General features: G+C 43.7%; 1 protein-coding gene across 3 annotated transcripts in view; it reads right to left on the bottom strand.

The window, feature by feature from the left end:
* The window catches only part of MARCHF10 (membrane associated ring-CH-type finger 10), an 86027-nt gene that overhangs the window by 41734 nt on the left and 20874 nt on the right, over nucleotides 1-23419 (bottom strand). For all 3 annotated transcript variants that reach the window (XM_079134979.1, XM_079134981.1, XM_079134980.1), the window contains exon 4: nucleotides 6692-6863. In XM_079134979.1, the coding sequence (XP_078991105.1) occupies nucleotides 6692-6863 (172 nt within the window). The remainder of the gene's footprint in view (nucleotides 1-6691; nucleotides 6864-23419) is intronic.

The raw sequence follows: 23419 nt of genomic DNA, 5'->3' as shown, positions 1-23419 counted from the left end.
GATCCCTATTCACTAGAGAAGTATGGGAAATGTTGCAGCTAAAATCAATTCTGATTCTAAAATGAATACCTTAAAAAAAAAAAAAAAATCATTGTAGTCATCCAGCTGAAAACCATTACATAAAGTGTAGGGTCTCAGTCCAGTGGAGGGACAGGAGTGTCTTGCGGCAGATTCAAACAGATGTAACCTGCTTTTCCTTCCTCAGTGTCTCCCACAGTGGTTCCTACTCCTCATTTCTCTCTCTGGGCAGTTGTCTTCCTTCATTCTTCCTTTGACTGTTTTTACCTCCCAAAGCTCCTCCATCACCCACCCTGGCAGGGGGCCTCTTGCAGTTCGCACCCCTTGACTCGCTGAGGCCACTGGGCTCCTAGGAGCAGCAGGACTGCTCTGGTGAACAGCAGACCTGGGGACCTGGCATTTCCGCCCGCTCTCCTGTCTGCTTCTCAAAGACACCGCCGCAGAACGGGGCCCTCCCTCTTCTTGCTTTCTCAGCCTTGGCAAAGGCAGCCTCCATTGGCGTAGTTTTCTGGGCCAGATCCCTGAGTTCTCTTTGATTCCTTTTTTCCTGATTCTGACTTCCAAGTAACCAGGTTCTGCCAGGCTTACTTCCTTAACCATTCCTCAAGTTCACGTCCTCTTCCCTATTCTCTCTGCTTTTGCTCCTAGTCAAGCCCTTCTCATTTCTCTGGGTCAACTGCAAGGCTGGTCTGGTCTCTTGACTGGGTCTGGCTGCTCTCGCCCTCCCAACTGGTCCCTGCTCCATGCTATGGCCAGATTCAACACTGAAAACCCAGTTCGACTCTATCATTTCCTGCATAGTCCCCTTGGATGACCAATGCTCCCTGCCTTCAGCATGTCATTCAAGGACCTTGGGGTCCTGGGTCTGTAGAGCCTCAATTTCATATTCTACACTTCCTAATATGCAGCCTGACCCTATACCACAGCTTTTCAAACTCACATGTGCATTTGAATAGCCCTGAGATCTTGTTAGGTGCAGATTCCTAGTCAGTATGTCGAGGTTGGGGACTCAGGTTTGCATTTCTTTGATTGATTGCTTGACTGATTGATGGATACTGGGGATTTAACCCAGGGATAATATACCATGGAGCCACTTCCCCAGCCCTTTTTATTTTTTAAATTTTGAGATAGGGTCTCACTAAGTTACCCAGGGCCTTGCTAAGTTGCTGAGGTGGTCTTGAACTTGTGATCCTCCCATTTCAGCCTCCCAAGTCACTGTGACTGCAGATGTGTGCCACTGGCTTCAGGTTTGCATTTCTAATAAGCTCTCAGGTGATGCCTCCGCTCCTGGTCTTGGAGTGCATGGAAGCACAAGACCCTAGACTATCTGTAGCTCCTTGACACCTGTCTGTCCCTCTCTCTCCTCCAGGCCTGGCATGCTCAGCACCTCCTGCTGGGCACGTCTTCCTTGCTCTCCTCACCTGGTTAAATCCTGTCCCCTTCAGGATTCTCACCTTGTCCACTCCTTCCCACAAGTTCTCAGGACTTACCTTGGTCAGGGTGAGTGCTGCACTGTTTGCCCTGTTGGTGTCCTGGCTGCCCACTAGGCTGGGAGGCCCTGGAGGGCGGGGGCCTGTGTGTTTTATCCCCAGGGCCCAGCAGTGAATGAAGGACTGCATGAATGAGTGATGAATGAAAAACCCAATTTGCCCTGGTCTCATACGCCCGGGGTGGGGAACAGGAGCCAGGGGAGCAGCTGACTGTATCTGTTAACATCCCCATAGGTACTCAGTAAATGGATGCCTTCTTCAGTGATCAAATACTTCCAGGTTTTTTATAACTAAATTATAACATCGCTCACATCTCAAACTGCTTTGCCCAAGCAGTTTTCTCTCCTGGCCCTGGCACGGCAGGTGGTGTTAGAAGCAGGCTTTGGAAGCAGAGGGAGGACTAAGGGTCTACCTTTACCTAAAGCCTGGTTGACACCCATCTTCTTCTACCTGCCTGGTGAAGTAGCAATACTGTAACTCCATTTTACTGATGAGGAGACTGAGTTGAGAAGTTGCCAGCTCACATTTATAGGGCTATAACGTGGTAGAGCCAGGATTCTGAGCCAAGACTTCACATTCTGGGCTCCGTGATACCTCCCAGCCCCTCTGTCTTAGAAGCATTTGCAAAAATGGATTGGGAATTATGGATTTCTGTAAAAAAATGATTATTCTCTCATTTACATTGTTTTTTGTTTGTTTGTTTTTGTTTTTTGTTTTTTTTTCTGATGTTTTTAGCTTGGACGGTTGTTGGACACCAGGAGGACTTGCTAGGAAACCCATTCATCTTGGCCTTTCAGAGAAAAAACTTCAATAGAATTTATTTGCAAGGCAAATTATGAAGATTTCAGAATTTGCCCTCAAATTCCTCTTCCAGGCTGCTCTTTAAATATTTCCCAATCCAAAAGAGACCACAGTTATTTTAGATTTCTATCTTTTAAAACTTGAATTCACCACTCTGGCTTAGTTTTACAAGAGCACGTCTTCAGGATAAGCTACAGTAAGGCAGACTAGGTCTCACTCCTACAGATCTGAATCTGGTAATGACTAACATTGAACTCAATAATAAGTGAGGATAATTTCAGAACACTTGGCTTTGTTTTAAAGGGCAAGATTTTGGAAGCAGCTTCTCAGGACTCCATCCAGATCTGTTTTCCTGAAACATAACTGGGGTTCTGCCCAGGCTCCAGGTGAGAACAGAGAGCAGGAGAGGGCACGCTGGCTTCCCATGCGCCTGGCCCTGGGGTAGAGAGCACTTCAGGGCTCTGTGAGCCAGAACCCCACAGCACAATGGCCTTTGGATGCCTCTCCATGTCCTGGAAGGGAGAGGCGGCCCCTTTCCAACCCAGGGCAAGGCTGGCAAAGGTCTTCAGAGCAGGCAGGAATTGGAGGCCACTGTAGCTCCCCAATCATCCCTGCACCCCTGCATTTGCTCAGCCTGCTGATTGCTCTGCATCTCACTGACCCACATAGAGCCCTGAAATGTATGCAACTCTGCTAGGCTTATTTCTCACCCAGGATTCTGCGTCAACTACACATCAGACCCAAGTGGGTCTTGACACACTGCCTGAATTTTCCATGTCTTTTTGGAGACAAAGCGTATCTTTGACTTGGTGAATAATTCCTGATTATTTGTCTTTTTCCATTTTGTGTTTTGCTTTGGAAACTCAAGAGAGTAGAGAAAGCATCCGTATCTGCATTTATGTCAGAGATTTAAAAAATACATCTTCGATTTTTGTAGGGGAAAAAAATAGGGAGGTGGGGACAAGCTTTAGACAAGGAAGATAATGTTTTCCTATTCTCTTTTCTTTGCCAAATGCTGCTTTCACATGAGAGGTATCATAACGCTATAATTTGTGAAGTGGTTACAGTGTCGTGGGCTATTCTAATGGCTGAACATACTTATCACCGATTCTTTCTAGCAATCCCAGCAGGTAGGATCTGTTTTTACCCCTCCCCCATTTACAGAGGATGAAACTGAGGCACAGGGAAATTACTTGCCAAAAGGTGCACAGCAAATAAGATATGGGGACCAGAAGCTACCCAAGCATCTAAAAAATAATAATTCTGGGAATTGAACACAGAGGTACTCTACCACAGAGCTATATCTCCAAGCCCTTTTTAATTTTTTGAATATATGTATATATACATATATATCTGTTTTATTTCCATTTTTATTGGTGCATTATAGTTGTATGTAATAGTGAGATTCATTGTTACATATTTCTGCATACACACAATATGACAATATAAATTGGCCAATATCATCCCCCAGTATTAACACTTTCCCTCCCCTCTTGCCTCCCCTTGGTGCCTTCCTCTACTCTGTAGATCTCCCTTCACTTTTCATGAGATCTGCCCCCTTTCTTTTTCCTTTCTAGCTTCCACATCTGAGAGAAAACATAGGACTTATGACTTTCTGAGTTTCGCTTAACAGAGTATTACCAAGTTCCATCCATTTTCCTGCAAATGACATAATTTCATTCCTTCTTTATGGCTGAATAAAACTCCATTGGGTATATATGCTACATTTTCTTTACCCATTCATCTATTGATGGACATGTAGCTTGGTTCCATAGTTTGGCTATTGTGAATTGTGCTGCTATAAACATGGGTCTGCATGTATTGCTATAGTTTACTGACCTTAATTCTGCCCTTCTAAATTTTTTGAGATAGGGTCTCACTAAGTTTCTGAGGTTGACCTCAAACTCACAATCCTCCTGCTTCAGTCTCCAGAGTCATTAGGATTACAAATGTGCACCACTGCATCCAGCTAAAACAAACATTTTAATTCCCAAAGAACTTGCCCATCAGCCACCCACCCTACCACGCAGAGAGGGATAACAAGGAGCATCACAAGTCAACTAATCCAGAAATAGTTGAACTTAAATGTGTGACCTCCTTTGGATAGAGTATGAAGAACAGTAAGAATCTGGTGCCTTCATGGTTATGAATCTGTGGAGTGCATTCACTAGGTCCTAGGGGGATGGATTATCGTCCCAGAGTTATGGTAAGGCAAGCCACAGTTCCCAGCTACACCCTCTTATCAGGGAACAGCCTGGGCTCACACAGTATGGAAGGAAGGCTGGCCTTTTAGGCAGATGTCACACAGAGGGATTTCACTGTGTTTGGTGCTTCAGGTCTGACATGGAAAGGAGGTCGGGCCTTGCACTGCCAACTTGGGGTCACCCCCCAAAACACTTTAGGAAATATTTCTCTACGGAAATGAAGCAGGCAACTGCATTCAGCTAGTTGATCAGGTCAGTGTCCAGATAATTCAGAAACCAACTCCTCTTTTTCTGTAACAGCAGAGCATTTGCCTCAATTGTTCGCATCGTCGCCACACGCAGCTTGACTTTTCCTGAACAGACTTAGCTTAAATTCTTGCCACAGTTCTAGGTTCCCATTTCACTAAGCTAATTGGGAACGCCAAGGGTGAGTCCATGTGAGGGAAACGAGCAGATGAATGGATGGTAACACACCAGTGTGCTTTGCTTTTAGCCAGCTTCTGGATCAACCCAGACCATCTCGAGGACTGCTGTGCTGGACAGACAGCCGCCGGTTCCTGTCCAGCGCACAGCTGCATGGGTCTTGGACGTAAGCTCGGGCCATAACATGATGATGAAGCTGGCAGTTTGTAAATAATTTACTACAAGTGACATCCCTCATTTGATGAAAAAGAAGTCTTTTGCCAATTTGGCTTTCTTGCTTAAACCTTGGTGTTTTTCAGTCTGGTAATTCTTCAAATTTGATGTTTTATAGACTGGAAAGAGAATTAATTCCCTCTTTTTGTCTATGCTCTAAGTTCCATATGGAGTTTGCACAATTCGAAAAACATCTGTATTAATCAGACAAACTAAATCATCAAGTGAGCTTCAACAGTTCATTTGAATGGTTTTTCTCCAGAGATGACAAAGCAAACAGATACCAGGTTTTAGCAAGAAGGCAAAAAGTCATATTGATTGAGTGGAATCACATTATTTAAACTTATACTAAAAAATTTTCAATTAAGAAATCTTCAATTCAATAAATTATAACTCATGTTTTGAAATATTTGCAGCATGACCCCATCTGCTTTATTTCAGCCTTAAAACAGTTGAATGAAGAGCCTAATTCCTATTAAAGTCTTAAAATGAGAAATTAACTATGGTGTTACTTTTCCCTGATTAAATAAGGAACAAGAGATGAAGCTTTGCCTGAGAGGACATTATTAGAGAGATGGATCTGAGGGCTGGGGTACAGCTCAGTGGTAGAGTACTTGCTCTGGGTTTGATCCCCAGCACCACAAAAAGAAAAAAAAAAAAAAAAAGTCAATTTGGCTTTTACTTCGTTAGAGAAATAAAATGTGGGTGGTTAATCTGAGTGAAAGCTGACATTTTCTAAAAATGCATTAAGATTTAACTGGACGGGTGGATGCATGACAGACGCTATTTAGGATTAGGAGTCGCTGTGATTTGGATTTTAATGAATTGCAGTTATTTACGAATTCTGAGGCAGTTCGTTTGGATCCCTTCCCAGAAGGCAGAACTTTCTGCCTACTTACCCCAAATTACACTGGTTCCCGGAGGGGTCAAATTTGTCCTATAGATGTTGGCTTTGATGGGGGTGAATCCAAAGGATTCTAATCTTTCTGACAATTTTAACTCCCTTCTGAACACTGTTAAGTCACTCCTGCCCCTAGTACAAGACCAGTCTGTGATTTGAAGGCAGCGAAAGAGTGAATTCTTTACCAAATTGCAAAAAAGGAGGATTTCCTTTTCTCCCAGGGAGGACAAACCCAGGACTGAGGACTTTATTAGTTTTCCTTTCAGCTATAAATTAAGCCATTCCATTGCTTAAAGCTCCTTTGGCCTGAGTCATCACTTGATACCTGGGACCAAAAGTCTTTAGCCCCCCCCCCCCCACCACCACCACACACACAAAAGGGTGTAAAGGCAGCAATTCCGCACTAAGCAGATGATTGGCTGGAGAACTTGGCAAGGAGACCATCGCTTTGCATACGTCATGCCTCTTTGACCTAATAGTCTACTGTGGAATTTACCATGCGCATAGGATCATTGAGCTTCCCAAACAGAAATTAGTCACTTGGAAAACACCAGGTTTAACCAACACCACTAATTTGATTGTTGTGATCGTGAAGGCAGGGATTTTCAGAAGTTGTGAATTTCAATAAACCAGACACTCACCTGAAGAGGATTTGGTGGTTTCTGATTTCTCGGGTTTCCTTGAAGTCATAGTACTTTTATGTTTTTGCTTGACTGATGTTTGGTCAATTGCTGGAAGTTTGGATTCACACTTAATCCCACATATCTTGCTAGATGATCTTGATTCAGCTAGAGAATCCTCCTCACCAGAGCTCTACCAAAAATGAAAGATGTCTGAGTGTCAATGGCCAAGTAGGTCACCTTTGCTAAGTAAAGAAAAAAGAACTGAGGACAACGTAGGGAGTCCTCTCTCAATAATGCTGAAGATCCTGCCATGTTCAATGAACCCTTTTGTTAGTGAGTTTTGTTTTGGGAGTATCAACTTAGAAATAATGGCAAAGTTAATGAGGTTATTTTGTAAAACTATGATAAGACTGAATTTCTGAGTCATTATAAAAAGAATGCATTTCTGACCCATAAGTAATTTGATGACCAATAAGTAGCTCATGTTGAAAGATACTATGAAAGGAGAAAAAACAAAACAAAACCAGTGCTTTTAAATTTCTTGCAGTTTGTTATTTGAACTACTTTGGGGGTGGGTGAGGAAGATGTTCCTTATGTTAATCATATACTTGACAAGAAGAGGAAATTGTGATAGTGTGGTGGAGACTGATTAAATCAGACCCCAGTTTCAATATTCTGCATTATTGGGTGCAGTGTAAGACAGATGAATCTTAAAAAGTCTCCTCCTTGTCAGTCTTCTATAAAAAAGTCAGTATAAATCTATGCATGGACAAATCATGATTCCTGTGGTGTCAGAATATCTCAACACAGCCTGGCAGATATGATAAAAATTATCCAGGCATTCAACAGTTTTATACTTTTCCACATTTACACCCACCAAAGAAATGGTGACAACAATATAAATGACTATCAGAAACCTGGTCGTCCAGGGTGATTTAAATACAGCCTGAGGGCTTTAGGACCTGGTAGTAGCAAGATTGGATAGGCCAGATGCTGTGCACCAAACAAAATCCCAAGGGTCACTCCACCCCCACCTCTAAGGGTGTTCCCCTACATTGCACATTCGTCCAGTACTGGAACGCTCTCTGTAAATGTGGACTTCGGCAGACATGGGAAGTTAGTGAGTGTCCCCAGCACCTCCCCAGCTGCTGCAATTTGTATCGACCGTGCTCATGGTTCTCATGGACAGTTGTGTCACCGGCTCCTGACTCAGGAAAATATTCCAAATAGCTTTGAATTATTGGGTGCAACGTAAGACAAACTAAACTCTAAAAAGTCCTCTACTTGTCAGTCTGCTATACAAAGGCTCTATAAATCCACAGGTAGACAGATCATTATGCTCCAAGGCAATACATCATGTGTGTAAATGTAGAGTTTGGATACGGACTTCAGCCAAATAATTATTGTTACTCCATATATTTTTCAGAAAACAGACCACCCTGAGATAAAGGGACAGGAAGAGGACAAGACATAATGAATTGATTGTTTCGCCGTTTTCCCCTTTTGATTGTGTGACTTAATAGAAATCCTTGAGAATTATTCTGAAATGTCTAAGATGAAACATTAGGTCATTTCTGAGCATGAGATGAGTCCTCTATTCTCAGAAAAGGAAGCGTGGGCAAATTTTAGTTATGATGCCTAAGACTGTCATTGTAAGCAGGTGATGGAAGACACAGTGCTGGGATTCGGGTTCCAAGCAGAGCAGCAATGAACATGGGGCAGAATCTCTCCAACACGAACAGCTCGCTTACTTTAGATGGCCAGGAAGGCTGCTTACCCAGCAGCCGGCATTTCAATCTTTTATTTCCAGTGAGCATAAAGGCAGGAAAGATGCTCCAGGCTAAGACTTGCAACACCTGCGCTGGAGCATCAGGAGCAGGTGTCTGCTAATGTTAGTGGATCCACCCCCTCACCCCGAGTCAGGGCTGGAATTCTTTGCTTGCCCCCAGGCAGTGGGGAATTGGGAGGAGTTGGCCAAACAACTCTTTATTGGGTGTGTGTTAAGCCCCGTTTATCCTTCCTTCACCCATCATTACCTTGAGCCTCCAGGAGCTCACAGAGGTGAGAGGGGGCTTGGCCAATCAAACCACGCCTGCTAGGGGAGGTTGTGCACCTGTTTTCGAAGCACATCCTTCTCCGTTTCCTGGTTCCCAATCACCCTTACTTCCAGGTGGTAAGCATTCCTAAGAGTCCAGAAATTGCCACCAGAAGTGTGTGACTTGGTCAGATGGAGACAGAAGTCACAGTGGCCAGACCAGTAATTCTTAGGAATGTGCTAATGGATCCTTTCCTGCTCGCCTCGTTGAGCAATCTTAAGCAGGACATTTCGGCTTCTTCTGTCCTCACTCATGTCCCCAGCCATTTTCCTCTACTCTCTCCTGAAAACCCATTGTCCCCTCTGGGGAGGACGATTTTTTGGTGGGAGAAGTTGCAGCTCATTCTGGCAATAAAGTGTGGTATTTAAAACTCAGGCGCCCAGCTCCCTGGGAGCAAATCTTACCTTTGGCACATAATAATTGTGTGACTGGGTTTTTTTTTTTTTTTTTTTTTTCCTTTCTCTCCAAGTCTCAGATTTTCTCATGCATGAACAATATCTACCTTTTGGTGGCTTCATGAAGATTAAATGAGATAAGATATGCATTTAGCAAGTATTAGGTACAAATAAGACAGTAAGGGCCACGTAAATGTTGGTTTTTACAATTAGTTATTCACATTCGACCACCTTTAAAAGTAACAAGCTGACTACTAAACACTAACCACCCACTGTTGAAACCAAAGCCAAAGCCCCCAGTGAAAACCCCTATTGGATTTCGCCTATTCCAAAGAGAGACGAACAGGGAGGTGGGTCCTGTTCCTCTATGGCACTCTTGTTTGTTTTTTTTTTTTTTCTTTTTTCTGCAGACCATATAATTTATTATAGTCATAAATAGCCAGTTGAAATTCCTTCAGTCTTAAGAAATGTGCATTTTTTTCAGACAGTAAAGCTCTAAGAGCAAACATTTGATAATATTTAGAGATTATCGAACAAGCAATAATTAAGTTTTTTGACTTAAAGTTGATTTTTAAAACCTGTATTTTCCTCTTATAATTTTGAAAATTACAGTTTTCGTTTCTTCTCCATATGTTCCTGAGTTGAAATGTCACGTGGAGGTGGAGGCAGCAGCATGTTGCTATTTCTTTTAGAAGAAAACTAGCTCTATCGTTCAGAGTCAAAGCCTAAAACAATGATAACATCAACAACAAACCCCACCAAATGACAAAGTACAACAAAAAATCCAACCTACATCCTACATGGTTTAATATTGAGAATTTGATAAAGACCTTGATAAAGCCATTTTGCCTAGAATAAGTTATTAACTCAATCCGTCCTTTTTTTTTTTTTTTCTGGAGTATTGTTATTTTTGCATTTAAGACTTCCCAAAGATCCCCTACTTGCCCTTCTGGCATCATACATAATAAAGTAAATACATTGCTCTGCCCAGGGCTCAGCTGTTTCAAAAATTCAGAGAAAGCTGAGCACAATGGCTCATGCCTGTAATCCCAGCAGCTCGGGAGGCTGAGGCAGGAGGATCACAAGTTCAAAGCCAGCCTTAGCAACTTAGTGAGACCCTAAGCAACTTAAGACCTGGTCTCTAAATAAAATATATAAAAAAGGGCTGGGGGGGGGAGCGGTTTAGTGGTTGAGCACCCTTGGGTTCAATCCCTGGTACCAAAAACAAAACAAAACAAAACAAAAAAAAAAAATCAGAGAAAGAGTCACAATGGGAAAAGAAGAGGCATGATTAATTAAGGAAACAGGCACTCAGGTGAGGACTTAGAAATGCCCTAATGGTTCAAGGGCGAGCTCCTGCAAGATGGAGGCACAGGGGTGGGGGAGTGGGATGCATCTCCTTGGGAATGTGAGGACTAGAGTTTTGAAAACTGGGATGAACCAATATTGAGCATAAAAGGGTGAGGTGACCAACACAGCCGATCGAGGACACGCAGACTCGAGTAGACAGGGACAGAAAAGACTTGAAGTTATTTTCCAACTCGTTTGGTGGCTCCTTTCCAAGACCCAGGAAATTGATTCTGGGCTGATGGGCTGCAGCCGTCTCTCCCCAAGGGTGCTGCTGAGCGCTGACTGATGTGCCTGAAACCCAGTTTTGCTGGGTATCGCTGGGGGTATTTGCAGGGTAAGGCTGAGCTGGGGGGATCTTAGGACACAGTGTGGATCAGGGCATGACTTTCCGTGAAGAAGGGGGAAGAGGCGAAGGGTGGCGTCAGGCTGGTGCCAGGGAAAGAGTGTGTCTTTCTTACGTTTGAAACAAACTTAGTCTTATAGGATTGCGAAACGGTGTCATCAAGGAAGGGAACCTCGGCAGTCAAACTGCGACACGAGAAGGTTGACCAGGGACCATGTACACAAATGATACCTTCAGAGCGCTGTCCCCAAAGTCCACATTCAAGTTGTGCTGCATACACAAAAAATGCCTTAGGGAATTGAGGACGGCTTGCGTGAAGAGCACTCTGGATAGGATGGGTAGCTTTACATAGCAAAGAAGTACAGAGCATGCTCTTCAGAGTGGTATTGTACCCAGAGTGGCGTTGCAGCACCAAGCAGGCTAGACTGTCTTTTGTCCAGAAGGAAGACTAAGAGCAGCAAAAGGTTTCACGTGTTTGCAGGACGTTTTGAGGTTACCAGAACCATAAAATGGAACAACAATAGAGAACAGAGGTCAACAGCCTTTTTGGTTTCTTTGGGCTTGGGTCCTCCCCACCTGAATCACACTTAGGTTTATTTGTCCTTCCACCGACGGTCGTGGCTGCCAGGGGAGGACGGGCGATACTCGGGTCAACCTGAACGCTCTTGCTCTCCATTTTGCCACAAGATGCTTTTTGGAGTCAGCTGGGCGGCCATATGCATAACTATATGGCATCAGGTTCTCTAGAGAACTCTCTGCTGCCTGCAGTCTTCTGAGTCACATGCTGGAAGGTTGGAATGACCCATCTGGGACCCTCTCCTGAGTGGCCTCAGTGATTAAAATCTCGCTAATATTTGGCCACCGTTGGGTCTGCTCTTGGAAGCGGAGTATGTGTGTGCCTTTAGGACTCGCTTTGCAATTACTCTCCATCCCACTACGGACTGCCCACTGGGTGACCCTCAGAGCAGGGGCTGTGGAAGTGGCAAGCAAGGCGTATTTTCTGATGCCTGTTAGGTGTTTCCTCTAGTGCACGTTAACCATTGGTGTGCTGCAGAGGTCACAGTCGACACAGGTGACGTGTTTTAGGTTTCTTAATACTGGGGACACCTGTGTGATATTTCTCCGGGTGTAGCAGGGATGGGTTCTGTGCGGTGGGCAGTAGGTAAAGAAGCAGTATGTGGTCAGAAAATGGTTGGTTTTTAAATATTTGAACACTAAAATGTAGTGCTTAGTACCACAACAAGATTGCCCTGGAGTTAGGTATTTTTCAGATATGGTTTTGCTACGATGTATGTGACCTTCATCTTCATTTGAATTTTTATTCTCCTTTGAAGCTGAGAGGAGCCTCTGAGCAATATGAGGTCTTCCTCAAAAATGCTGCCTATGGGCTGGGGCTGGGGCTCAGTGGTGGAGCGCTTGCCTGGCAGGCGTGAGGCACTGGGTTCGAGCCTCGGCACCGCATGAAAATAAATAAATGAAACAAGGTATTGAGTCCATCTACAACTAAAAAAAATACTAAAAAAAAAAAAGAAAGAAAATGCTGCCTACTCAAAATAAGAGGTCGTGAAACACGGAAGGCGATGAGAAGCTTCGCTTCAACTATGTCTTCAACTGAGCGCCGGGCACCGCGAAGGAGCATGGAAACCAGTAATGCCTTAGTAGCCAAATGCAAAACCACGTTTAATCAAGTGACAAACTGGGCCACACCAATTCTCGAGGCCATTTAAATTCCTGAGAAATGTTGAGAACTCAAGCGAGGCTGATGGTATGTGCTGGGACGTGAAGCATGAGTAGGAATCAGCAAGGCTGCAGGTACAGGTGAGCCAAGGTGAGCGTGAGTGGAGCCACCTCGCTAGGGTTCCTGGCCAGTCAGTCCAGGGTCCGGGGTAGAGGGGGTGGGCCGAGGGTCTGCTTGTGGGGAACTCTGAGATTCCCGAAGGTTTGAGGATCAATGTGATAGTGAATCAAGTTCATCTGGGGGTTTCTGAGTAGAAAAAAATGCTTAAAGTGGTACCTTAAAGTGGCACTTGGCTTCTTTTGGAGGAAGAAAACAAAGCATCCTGCAAAATTGCCAGCTAAATGATTCCTCTGTTGTTTCAGTGGTTTATTTTTTCCTTATTTTTTTTATTGGAGCAGTATAGTGGTACACGGTGATGGGATTTGTTGTTATATATTTGTGCATGCACACAATATAACAATCTAATTTGGCCAATATCATCCCCCAGTATTAATACTTTCCCTTCCTCCTCCCTGCCCTGGTCCCTTTTCCTCTGCTCTACTGATCTTCCTTCAATTTTCATGAGTTCTGCTCCCTCCTCTTTTCTTTTTTCCTCTCTAGCTTCCAATCTGAGTTTGGCTTATTTTGTTTAACATAATATTCTCAAATTCCATCTATTTTCCTGCAAATAACATAATTTCATCCTCCTTTATGACTGAATAAAACTCTTTTGTGTATATATACCACATTTTCTTTATCCATTCATTCACTGACGGACATGTAGGCTGGCTCCATAGTTTGGCTATTGTGAATTGTGCTGCTATAAACATAGGTATGCATGCATTGCTATAGTTCAATGGTTTATTTTTTAAAAGTATAATTATTTTCTCTATTGCTGAAGAAATGCATGCTTATAGGAGAAAATTAAAAACAAGCATAAAAAAAGAAATTTTAAGCTTGGTGAGGTGGCACATGCCTGTCATCCCAGTGACCTAGGAGGCTGAGGCAGGAGGATCCCAAGTTCAAGGTCAGCCTCTGTAATTTAGCAATACCCTGTCTCAAAATTAAAAAAAAATAAAAATAAAAAAGGGCCGGGTATGTAGCTTAGTGGTAAAGCACTCTGGGTTCAAGCCCCAGTAACACACACACACACACACACACACACACACACCACACCAAAAAAAAAAAAGAAAATTAGAACATTCAAAAATCCTTTGACCTTGAAATAGAAACTGCTAACAGGTTGGTCTGTATTCTTTCAGGCCCTTTTTATGACCGTGATGGAGATACTAGCTTTCCAACCGAAATCCCTGCTAAAGCTACAGGAGTCAAAGCTGCAATGTGGCTGCCCACCTAGCGCTGAATTTTTCAGCCTGTTGGGCAGTGTGGCCTTCGGAGGAAGGTCTCACTAGGGGACTATGAGTGGAAGAGATGTGTGCAGTCTGCTTCAGAGAAAATCTCTGGCCTTGGACCTCTGCCTGCCCCCTTCCTGTGAGCTGGAACGGCAGCTTGGAAAGTCACACGCTGGAGACAGCAGCCTGAGTCCCTGGAAGCCTCCACAGAGAAGAGCAGCCTGCCGAGGTCATCCAACCAGGACTGTCATATGCAAGAAATAAACTTCTGCCTTGACTGAGCCAGTGCATTTTTAGTCCCTTTGTTATAGCAGCCAGCATTACCTGGATGTATACTATTATGCATAGCTATATTATTTTTCTTACAAAATAAAATTGTACCACTTATACTGCTCCACTTAGAAATACGCTGCAGCAATAAATACCTTCCTATACTTTTTTCCACCCATGTTGAGAATTTTCAAATCTATAGAGAAGATAGCATAAATAAAAAACAATATAAATAACACCTTTTTAAAAAATCTTGTCAATTTGCTCCATCTCTCTCTATTCTCTCTCCGAATCATTTCTAAGTGGCCATACTCCAAAGTGGCCCTAAATACCTCAGCATGCATCTCCTATCAAAGCAGACATTCTCCTACAAAGCCACAACACCATTATCGTACCTAAGAAACTTTAATAGTTTCATAATGTTATCTAATATGCAGAGCATATTCAAACCCAATTGTCCCCAAGATATCTTTTTAGCATGCAGTCATTACATCCCTTTCGTCTTCTGATCTAGAGTAGTTCTCTGACCTTTCGTTCTTTTTCAGGATTTTTACCATCCAGCCAGCTGCCTCATAGAATGTCTTATTTTCTGTATTTGTTCCCTCTTAATGAAATTCAGGTTAATCATTGTGGGTATGAATATTTTATAGGTGATATGGTACCTTTCTCTTTTTCTCTTTTTTTTTTGGTACCAAAAATTGAACCCAGGGACACTTAACCACTGTGCCACATCTCGGCCCTTTTAAATATTTTACTTACAGACAGGGTCTCGCTGAGTTGCTGAGGCTGGCTTTGAACTTGGAATTCCCCTGCTTCAGCCTCCTGAGCTGCTGGGTTTACAGGTGTGCACCACCACGCCCAGATGGTGCCTTTCTTTGCACTATTCACATTAACTGCCTGCTAGGTGGTCCTAATATTGCTAATGCTGTTTGATCTCCAGGATAAGGTGGATGGATGGTCAGGATTCTCTAGCACATCCTCCAGTGTAGCTGGCAAGTTGTCTGTGGGATGATTCTTTGACACTTGCTGAATGGCCTATTTCTAAACAGTATCTCTCACCCAATGACTTTAGCATCTTTTGATGTGCTTTGCCTGAATTGCTAATTTACCCTGGGGCAGCAAAATGATGATTTTCTAATTCTGCATCTCTTCTACAATTATTAACTGGCATCCTTCTCTAAATAAGTGCTTTCCCTTCTTCTCTTCCTCTTTTTCTCTTATTAATCAATTAACAAATTAATATTGTGGTCTCAAGGATATTTTTCATTCAGTTATCTCATCAAATTTTTGTTGCTCAAGTTGAGCTCAACGTGGTGAGAGTCTGTTGAAGGTAGCTTTTGGTGAGTCTTTGAGTTCTTCTTTGGTTTCTGGTACAATAAAATATCATAGTCAGACAGACTATGTGCCTCAGACCTGGAGTCAGTTATTTCTCAAGCTCTGGTTCCTTCTAGTTGAAAATGCTATTTACAAAGTGCTAGGTGTGTTCATTGCCACTGGAGTGGCTGGGTTTCTAAGTCCTTCTGTTGGAATGAATTAGAATTATGTATTTTAAAAAACCATGAATCCACAGCAATATTTCTAATTAAAATTTAACACTACAAGGCTTTCCATTACTTATGTATTTGTATCTCTTTTATATTTAAAATCTTTATTCTTTAATTATATTTATATGTTTGTTCATTTGTTTTACTCTGCAATAAACATGAAATAATTTCAGAATTATAATGAAAATGGAACTGCCGGAATAAATCTGCTAAGTAAGTTTTATTAGTTCTTTGAAGTTCTCTTTGTCTTTAGAATATATTCCTCCTTGTATGAATATCATAATTCTTTGTGTTGGTTCCTTTCAACTCTTTGTTATGATAAATAGTGTGATGAAGAATATCATTGTATAGTTCAGTATATCTCTAGTTATGTCTTTAAAGTCCCCAAAGTGGGGATTATATCACTAGATTAAAAGCATCACCAAGATTTAACATTTTTTGTTCCTAAATCATCCTCTAAAAATATTGCACCAATTTACATTCCAAGATTTATATGAGAATATCAGTTTCTACAAAACTCTTCTGTTATCTTTAAAAAATATTTTTTCATTTTTGGAGATGATGTAGATTTAATTTATTAAACTGGTCCATTCAGTTATCTAATTTATTTAAAATGTATATTCTACCTATTTCTAACTGGGGTCTGAGATGACATAGAAAACAGTTTTTAAAAATGGAAGAAAAAAAGGCATAAATCTGTGGTGAAAATATTCAGAACAGTGGTCACCTCTGAGCTGGACAGGGCATGAGCTGGCTGGCAGGGGCAGGAAGGATTTCAGAGGGCGGTGGGAACTTGGTGGGTGGGGGTCGGCTAGCACCAGCGCATGCACCGTCAGAACTCATCCAGCATTACTCCTAAGATTGGTAGGATTCTGGGCTGGGGCTGGGGCTCAGTGGTAGAGCCCTTGCCTAACACGTGTGATTCCCAGCACCACATATAAATAAGTGAATAAAATAAAGGTCCCTCAACATCTAAGAAAAATATTTTTTAAAAGATTGGTATGATTCACTGGCAAGTAATTTTTACCTCTAAAACAAAACCTGAAAAAACAAAACAAATAATCAAAACCACAAAACTCATAAACAAACAGGCAACTCTGGTTAATGATGTCCATGCTGAGGTGTTGAGGCTGCAGAGTACCAATGTGAGTGGCTTACTTTGAAACACACCAAATGCAAGACGATCAACAGGTGAATGGATGGAAGGATGTATAATAAAGCGAAGATAGCAAAATACCAACAAGATAGAAACTGGCTGGTAGGGATAGTTACTGTACAATTCTTTCAATCTTTCTGTGTGTCTGGAAGCTTTCATAGTAAAATGTTGGGGGGGGGGAAATGGGGCAGAAATACAGATATATAGATATTAGGGGAGCGGGATAAACTAGATGCCTTGTGGGAACACCACCAGCATGTGGCTGGGTTGGTCAAAGGCTGAAGACATATAGTCCATAATAAACATTTATTACATTAGATTAAAAATTTGTTCCCTTCATGGTATATGTGGTAATGAAAAGTCAACAATGAATACAGGAGTCAATGTAGGATACATTTTGATGCTTGCTTAGCATGCTCAAGACTCTGGGGTTGATTCCCAGCACTGCCCAAAACAAAGATGAATTTGAAAGTGATCTTGTCTTATACTTGGTGCTTTAGGATGACAAGAAACCACCCAGGTGAAGGCAATGTGTTTAGTTAGCTTTGTTGTCACTGTGACCAAAATATCCGCCAAGAACAATTAGAGGAGGAAAAGTTTATTTTACCTCACCGTTTCAGAGGTCTCAGTACATAGACGGCCACTTCAGAGCTCTGGGCCCGAGGTGAGGCGGAACATCATGGTGGAAGGGTGTGTGGCAGAGGAAGCAGCTCAGGACATGGCCACCAGGAAGCAGAGAGAGTGCTCCATCCACCAGGGACAAAATATAAACCCCAAAGACATGCTCCCAGTGACCCACCTCCTCCAACCACACTTCACCTGCCTGTAGTTACCACCCAGTTAATCCATATCAGTGGATTAATCCCCTGATGAGGTTACAACTCTCTGACTCTAATCACTTCACCTCTGAACGTTCCTGCGTTATCTCACACATGGGCTCTTGGGGGACGCCTCAGATCCAAACCATAACACAATGTAACGTCTCGCAACGGAGAATGTGAGAAAAACCAAGATCTTACCCCAAGAGGGCTATATCTGCGAGCAGAGGTAGAGTAAATAAGCATAAAATTGCAAGAGTCATAAATGAAGGGGGAAAACAGAAAGTACACAAGAACATGGGAGGAGGGCCCTAATCTAGTTGGGGCAGGGGTGCTCGGGGAAAGCCTCCCTGAGGAAGTGACCTCAGCTGAGCTCTGTGGCAGGCCGAGTGCTGCCGGAGGCTCCTGAAGCTTAAGGGGACACCGAGCCCGGTGCAGAGGGAGTGCTGTGGAGGGCCAGGTCCCTGGCGAATTGCATGACGAATTTGGGGCCTCATTCTAAAAGCCACAGAATCCATGGAAGGGGCTTCAGCAAGCAAACAGGGTGAGCTGAACCCCCTGTCCACATCCTTTCATCCTGGAAAGGAGACTCGGGATGGGAGTCAAGTGTGAGGGCTGCTAAGAAGCCACTTGCAGTCAGAAGGGACCTGGAGGTGCTGGAAAGACAGGCGGATCAAAAAGATGTTGGGGAAGTGAGAGTGATAGGACCTGGTGAAGAAGGCGGAGAGGAAATATCAGCTTTCCACGATGATACAGAGGAGGCGGGATGAAGGGTCAGGGTGGGAGCCTCAGCCCTGGGCCAGCTGAGTTTGAGGTATCTTTTGAGACAGTGAGTCAACAGCTGGATATTATATCTGGAGATCAAAAATGAACTTCGGGTTGGAAATGTAGACTTGGGAGGTACTGGTCATTAACGGCTTGACTTTGGCAGTTAAATGTTCTTGAGAATACACAGCAGGGCTTCTTAGGGATGGGGTGTGAACCTGGATGGTAAAAATTAAAAAATCACATCTTTCTGAAGTTCCACTAACCTCTACCTGAAATCTAAGTAGATACTTCATCTATGAATGCAGGCGACAAACCACAAGTAGTATTAGCAGAACCTGTGATTTTTGTCACCAATGGAAATCACAGATATTTTCGCATCTCATTAAATTCATTGCAGATATCTCAAAATACCCTTTACACCCATCACTTGCTATTTAATGTGTTAATAAGGAAGCACATATATTACTGAATCACAAATTTCTAAAAATATTTTGATGACTATTTCAATAAAAGTGGTTTCCTTTGAAAGCCTGTGTATCCTGTTTTATACATTCGGAAATATTCTGAGAAGGGGATGCACAGGCGGCCAAGAGGTTTGTGGCACAAGAACAGGCTAAGACCCTCCCCAGTGCAGAGTGCGGAGACAGCGGAGCCTCGAGGAATCCCAGGATTCAGAGCCAGCTGGAGGAGGATGAGAAGCAGGGACAAGAAACCTCCTCCAGAGACCGGGGAGGAAGCCAGGGGGGGAACGGCTTTGCAGATGCTCGGGGGCAGCGCGTGGAGGAGGCAGCAGCCAGCAGAGTCCAAAGTGGCTCCGAGGTCAAGCGCGGTGAGGACAGAAAGAGATCTGCTGCGTTCAGAGATGTGGAAGTGGCTCGAGGAAGAGCCATTTCTGTGGAATGAGGCGTGTGAAGCCAGATTGGAGTGGGCTGGGGAGTGAGTAGGAGGTGGGGAAGGGGAGTCAGGCAGTGTAAATAATTCTTTTGGGAACTCTGGCTGTGAAGAAGGAATAAGTGGAGGGGAGTGTGGGATACGGAAGGGCTGTTCTGTTCTCTTTTTTGGTGAGAGGCCTTAGATTACGCTTAAGTGCTGACGGCAACACTTGGGTACCGACTTGGGGGTACGGCAGAGAAGGGATGGACTAAGTAAGGTCCTGAGAAGGGCAAGGAGGTGGATCCCGACACAGGTGCAGAGGTTGGTTTTAGAATCTGAGTGTGAGGCGGAAGAGAAAAGGACTGAAGATTGGGGAGAAGGAAGAAGCTTTGAGGGGGAAGAGAGTTGGGCCGAGTAACTGGGCAGCTGTGAGGAATTCCAGGGGGTTGGTGGCTGCAACCTGTCAGTGGCACCATTATTCAAAGTGGAGTGATTTTTCTTTAGCAATAGCCAGTGACCGGGATGTAGGCTCAGAGACTGGATGTGCAGGGCTTTGTGACACGTGTGAAAGACAAATGAACAAGGAATTTCAAAAGAGGGTCAAATACAGAATTTAGGTTGCTTAGAAAGGAAACTCCAGACGGGGGTGACCACAGGACAGAGGGAGAAGAATCAATGGAACAGAGATTCCCAAGGGGCTGAAGTCATGTCACACCAGAAGTGATGGAGTAGCAGAGCTGGGAGGTCTACAGAGCAGTGATGACCTAGGACTTGGAGACAGGATCACTTGGGCGTGACATCAGAGGTCCCGGGTGTGCCCTGGGGCTAGGTGTGGCAGAACAGAATGGAGGAGGGCACTTGACAAACATCAGGAACTGAGGAGGCAGCGAGTGGCTGGGTGGCCCAGGTGGATGCTGAAGTCGGCAAGGATTGTGGCAGGGGATCAAGAGGTGGTGTGGACAGAGACCAAACTGCTGACCAGAGCCTTCACTGAATAAAGGAGAGTGGCCGGGAGACTAGCGGGGACGACCAACGCGGGAAGGTGGTGGAATGAAAGAGCATAAACCAACAGCCAGGGGAGCAATGGTTTGGGAGCAGCACCTGGGCGCAAGGACGCCCTCCTCCTTCCTGGTCCTGAAGAGGGTGTGCGGGAGTGTCAAGGAGAGCGCCCCCTGGAGGACGGTCAGGCAGGGGCCTCCTCAGAGAAGAGGCCGACTTCCATATGGCAAGTCACAGGGAAGCTCTGGAACAGGACTGATGCACATTTCCTGCTGCAGGGAGACCGGATGCTCACCATTTCCCAAATGAGCCTGGATTTAGGCTCTTCCTTCCACCTGTAAAGTCCTCCCTGCCTCAGGTCCCCACCTCCACTTCCAACTCCCCAGACCTTGACCATGATTTAGGATGAGCCTGAAATCTGCATCCTCCATGGAGCTTTCCCGGGTTTCCTCTTGCTTTTTTAATTACACTCACCGGATACCGTCTTGAACCACAGGCATTTATATAACATCTTAGTTTACTAATCTGTAAACGATCTGAGTGCGGGGCATGGTTTATTCATTACTATATGCATATAGCACCCAACATAGTGTCTTGTACACAGCGATTTATAATTTTTGCATTTTATTTTTAAATTTTGTTTTATCTTTAATTAACAAATAACTGTATTATAATTTTTTTATTGTAAACAAATGGGATACATGTTGTTTCTCTGTTTGTACATGGCATAAAGGCATACCATTTGTGTAGTCATAAATTTACATTGGGTAATGTTGTTTGATTCATTCTGCTATTTTTTCCCTTCCTCCCCACCCCTCCCACCCCTCTTTTCCCTCTATACAGTCCTTCCTTCCTCCATTCTTGCCCCCCTCCCTAACCCTAACTCTAACCCTAACACTAACCCCTCCCTCCCCCCATTATGTGTCCTCATCCACTTATTAGCGATATCATTCGACCTTTGGTTTTTTGAGATTGGCTTATCTCACTTAGCATGATATTCTCCAATTTCATCCATTTGCCTGCAAATGCCATAATTTTATCATTCTTTATGGCTGAGTAATATTCCATTGTATATATATATACCACAGTTTCTTTATCCATTCATCAATTAAAGGACATCTAGGTTGGTTCCACAATCTGGCTATTGTGAATTGAGCAGCTATGAACATTGATGTGGCTGTATCTCTGTAGTATGCTGATTTTAAGTCCTTTGGGTATAGGCCAAGGAGTGGGATAGCTGGGTCAAATGGTGGTTCCATTCCAAGTTTTCTAAGGAATCTCCACACTGCCTTCCAGAGTGGCTGCACTAATTTGCAGCCCCACCAGCAATGTATGAGTGTACCTTTCTCCCCACATCCTCGCCAACACCTGTTGTTGCTCGTATTCTTGATAATTGCCATTCTAATTGGGGTGAGATGGAATCTTAGGGTGGTTTTGATTTGCATTTCTCTTATTACTAGAGATGTTGAACATTTTTCCATATGATTGTATTATAATTTTTAATGAATAAAGCAATATAAAACACTGGGGATGAAATGCCAGGTGTTATAAAATATATTTAATGCAGGTATGCACCTGAATATTATTACCTTGCAATTGAAATATTTTAAAGTTTCGATATCTGAATTTTAATTGTTTTTTAACAAGTTTTTTGGTTTTAGAGATTAATTGGAACCATTTTGTAAAAGTAGGTAATTTTAATAAAATGTAGTAAACTTGAAACGTATGATATTGCATACAAAGAAAAAAAAGATATTTTATCATAATCTTCTCTCATGCAATTTCCGAGCCGCTAAGTCCAATTAACACAGGGAGCTCTTTGGGTCAGAGGCCACCAGTTCTTGGCACCAGCAATTTCACTGAGCAGGGATCACAATTGGTGTTTGTATCAACTCAGCCACATGGCAGAATCACCCTGGTGGAAGGAGGAGGCTGTTTTGCTTATCTGTTGAAAAAGGAAGGACACCTTTCTGGAAGCAATCACAATTTAAACTGACAGTTGCCTCATTTTAATGTCATGCCCTATTTTTAAATCACCTAGTGGAATTCAGACAAAGTGCAGAAGTGAAGGAGAAAGGAGGCACTGCTGGCTTTGCCAGAGGTAGTTATATTCGTTTGCTCCATTGCTGCTGTTGAACACCCGCTGCAGCTGGTTTGCCTGGAGAGGGGCCTGCACCCCAGTACATGTCCACAGCCTGGGTAGTCAAAAGAACTACCCAGTTTGGTCTGGTGAGTTATCCTGCAGAACATCCAACCACAACAGGATGACCTCAGTCGTAAAGTCCAAGCAAGTCCTGAGTCACCTCTGGACTGAGTTTCCTCTGTCCACTGAGAGCCGTGGCCCAGCATTCTTATGTCTTTGTGTGTTTGCCTACCTGTGACCAAGGGAATTTACCCAGGGCTTGAAGGAAGAAGTCATTTGTCCCTTTGCAGAACGGTCTACCAGGAAATGAGCTTGTTACTCTCATCACCAGCATTTCAGGGGTTTGTGGATCGTAACTGACTAATCTTCAAGCCCAAACTGGTTGTTGTCGATTGGCAGACTCACCAAACCACTCTCCTCTTGATGATTTCAAGCCAGGCCACACAGCACACTCCACTCCCAGTAGCATTGTTCTCTGTCTTCCCTTGCTCAGAGTGAGGATCCCTGTTCCAGCTGTTACATCCATATAGTTGTGACTTTCAATCTGTGCACACTCCTAATATGTTAGCCATCAAACAAGCATTGAGCACCTATTTCCTACCAGATACTGGAAATGTAACAATAAATAGTGGCTTCTTGTGACTACCTCCCAGCCTAAGAGAGGAGGCAGACAGACAAGATGTATACCATGGTAAACCTGAGCCCAGGGGTGTCCTGAGAACACAAAAGAGGATAAGAGCAGCCACTGGATACCCAGGAGAAGCCCTGGAAACTCTTCTTCCCAGAGGGAGCGCCCTCCGAGTTGAGGATGTATGTGCGAGGTTAGCCAGATGAGCTGGGGTGCCCAAGGCCAAGCCAGTGAGGGACTTGAGTGTCTTGCTAAAGTGTTTGAACTTGATCCCAAAGACCCAGGGGAACTAGT

Source organism: Sciurus vulgaris (genome assembly GCF_902686455.1).
Source record: "Sciurus vulgaris genome assembly, chromosome: 3".
Lineage (NCBI taxonomy): Eukaryota > Metazoa > Chordata > Mammalia > Rodentia > Sciuridae > Sciurus > Sciurus vulgaris.
This window is presented reverse-complemented; position numbering and strand designations above follow the sequence as displayed.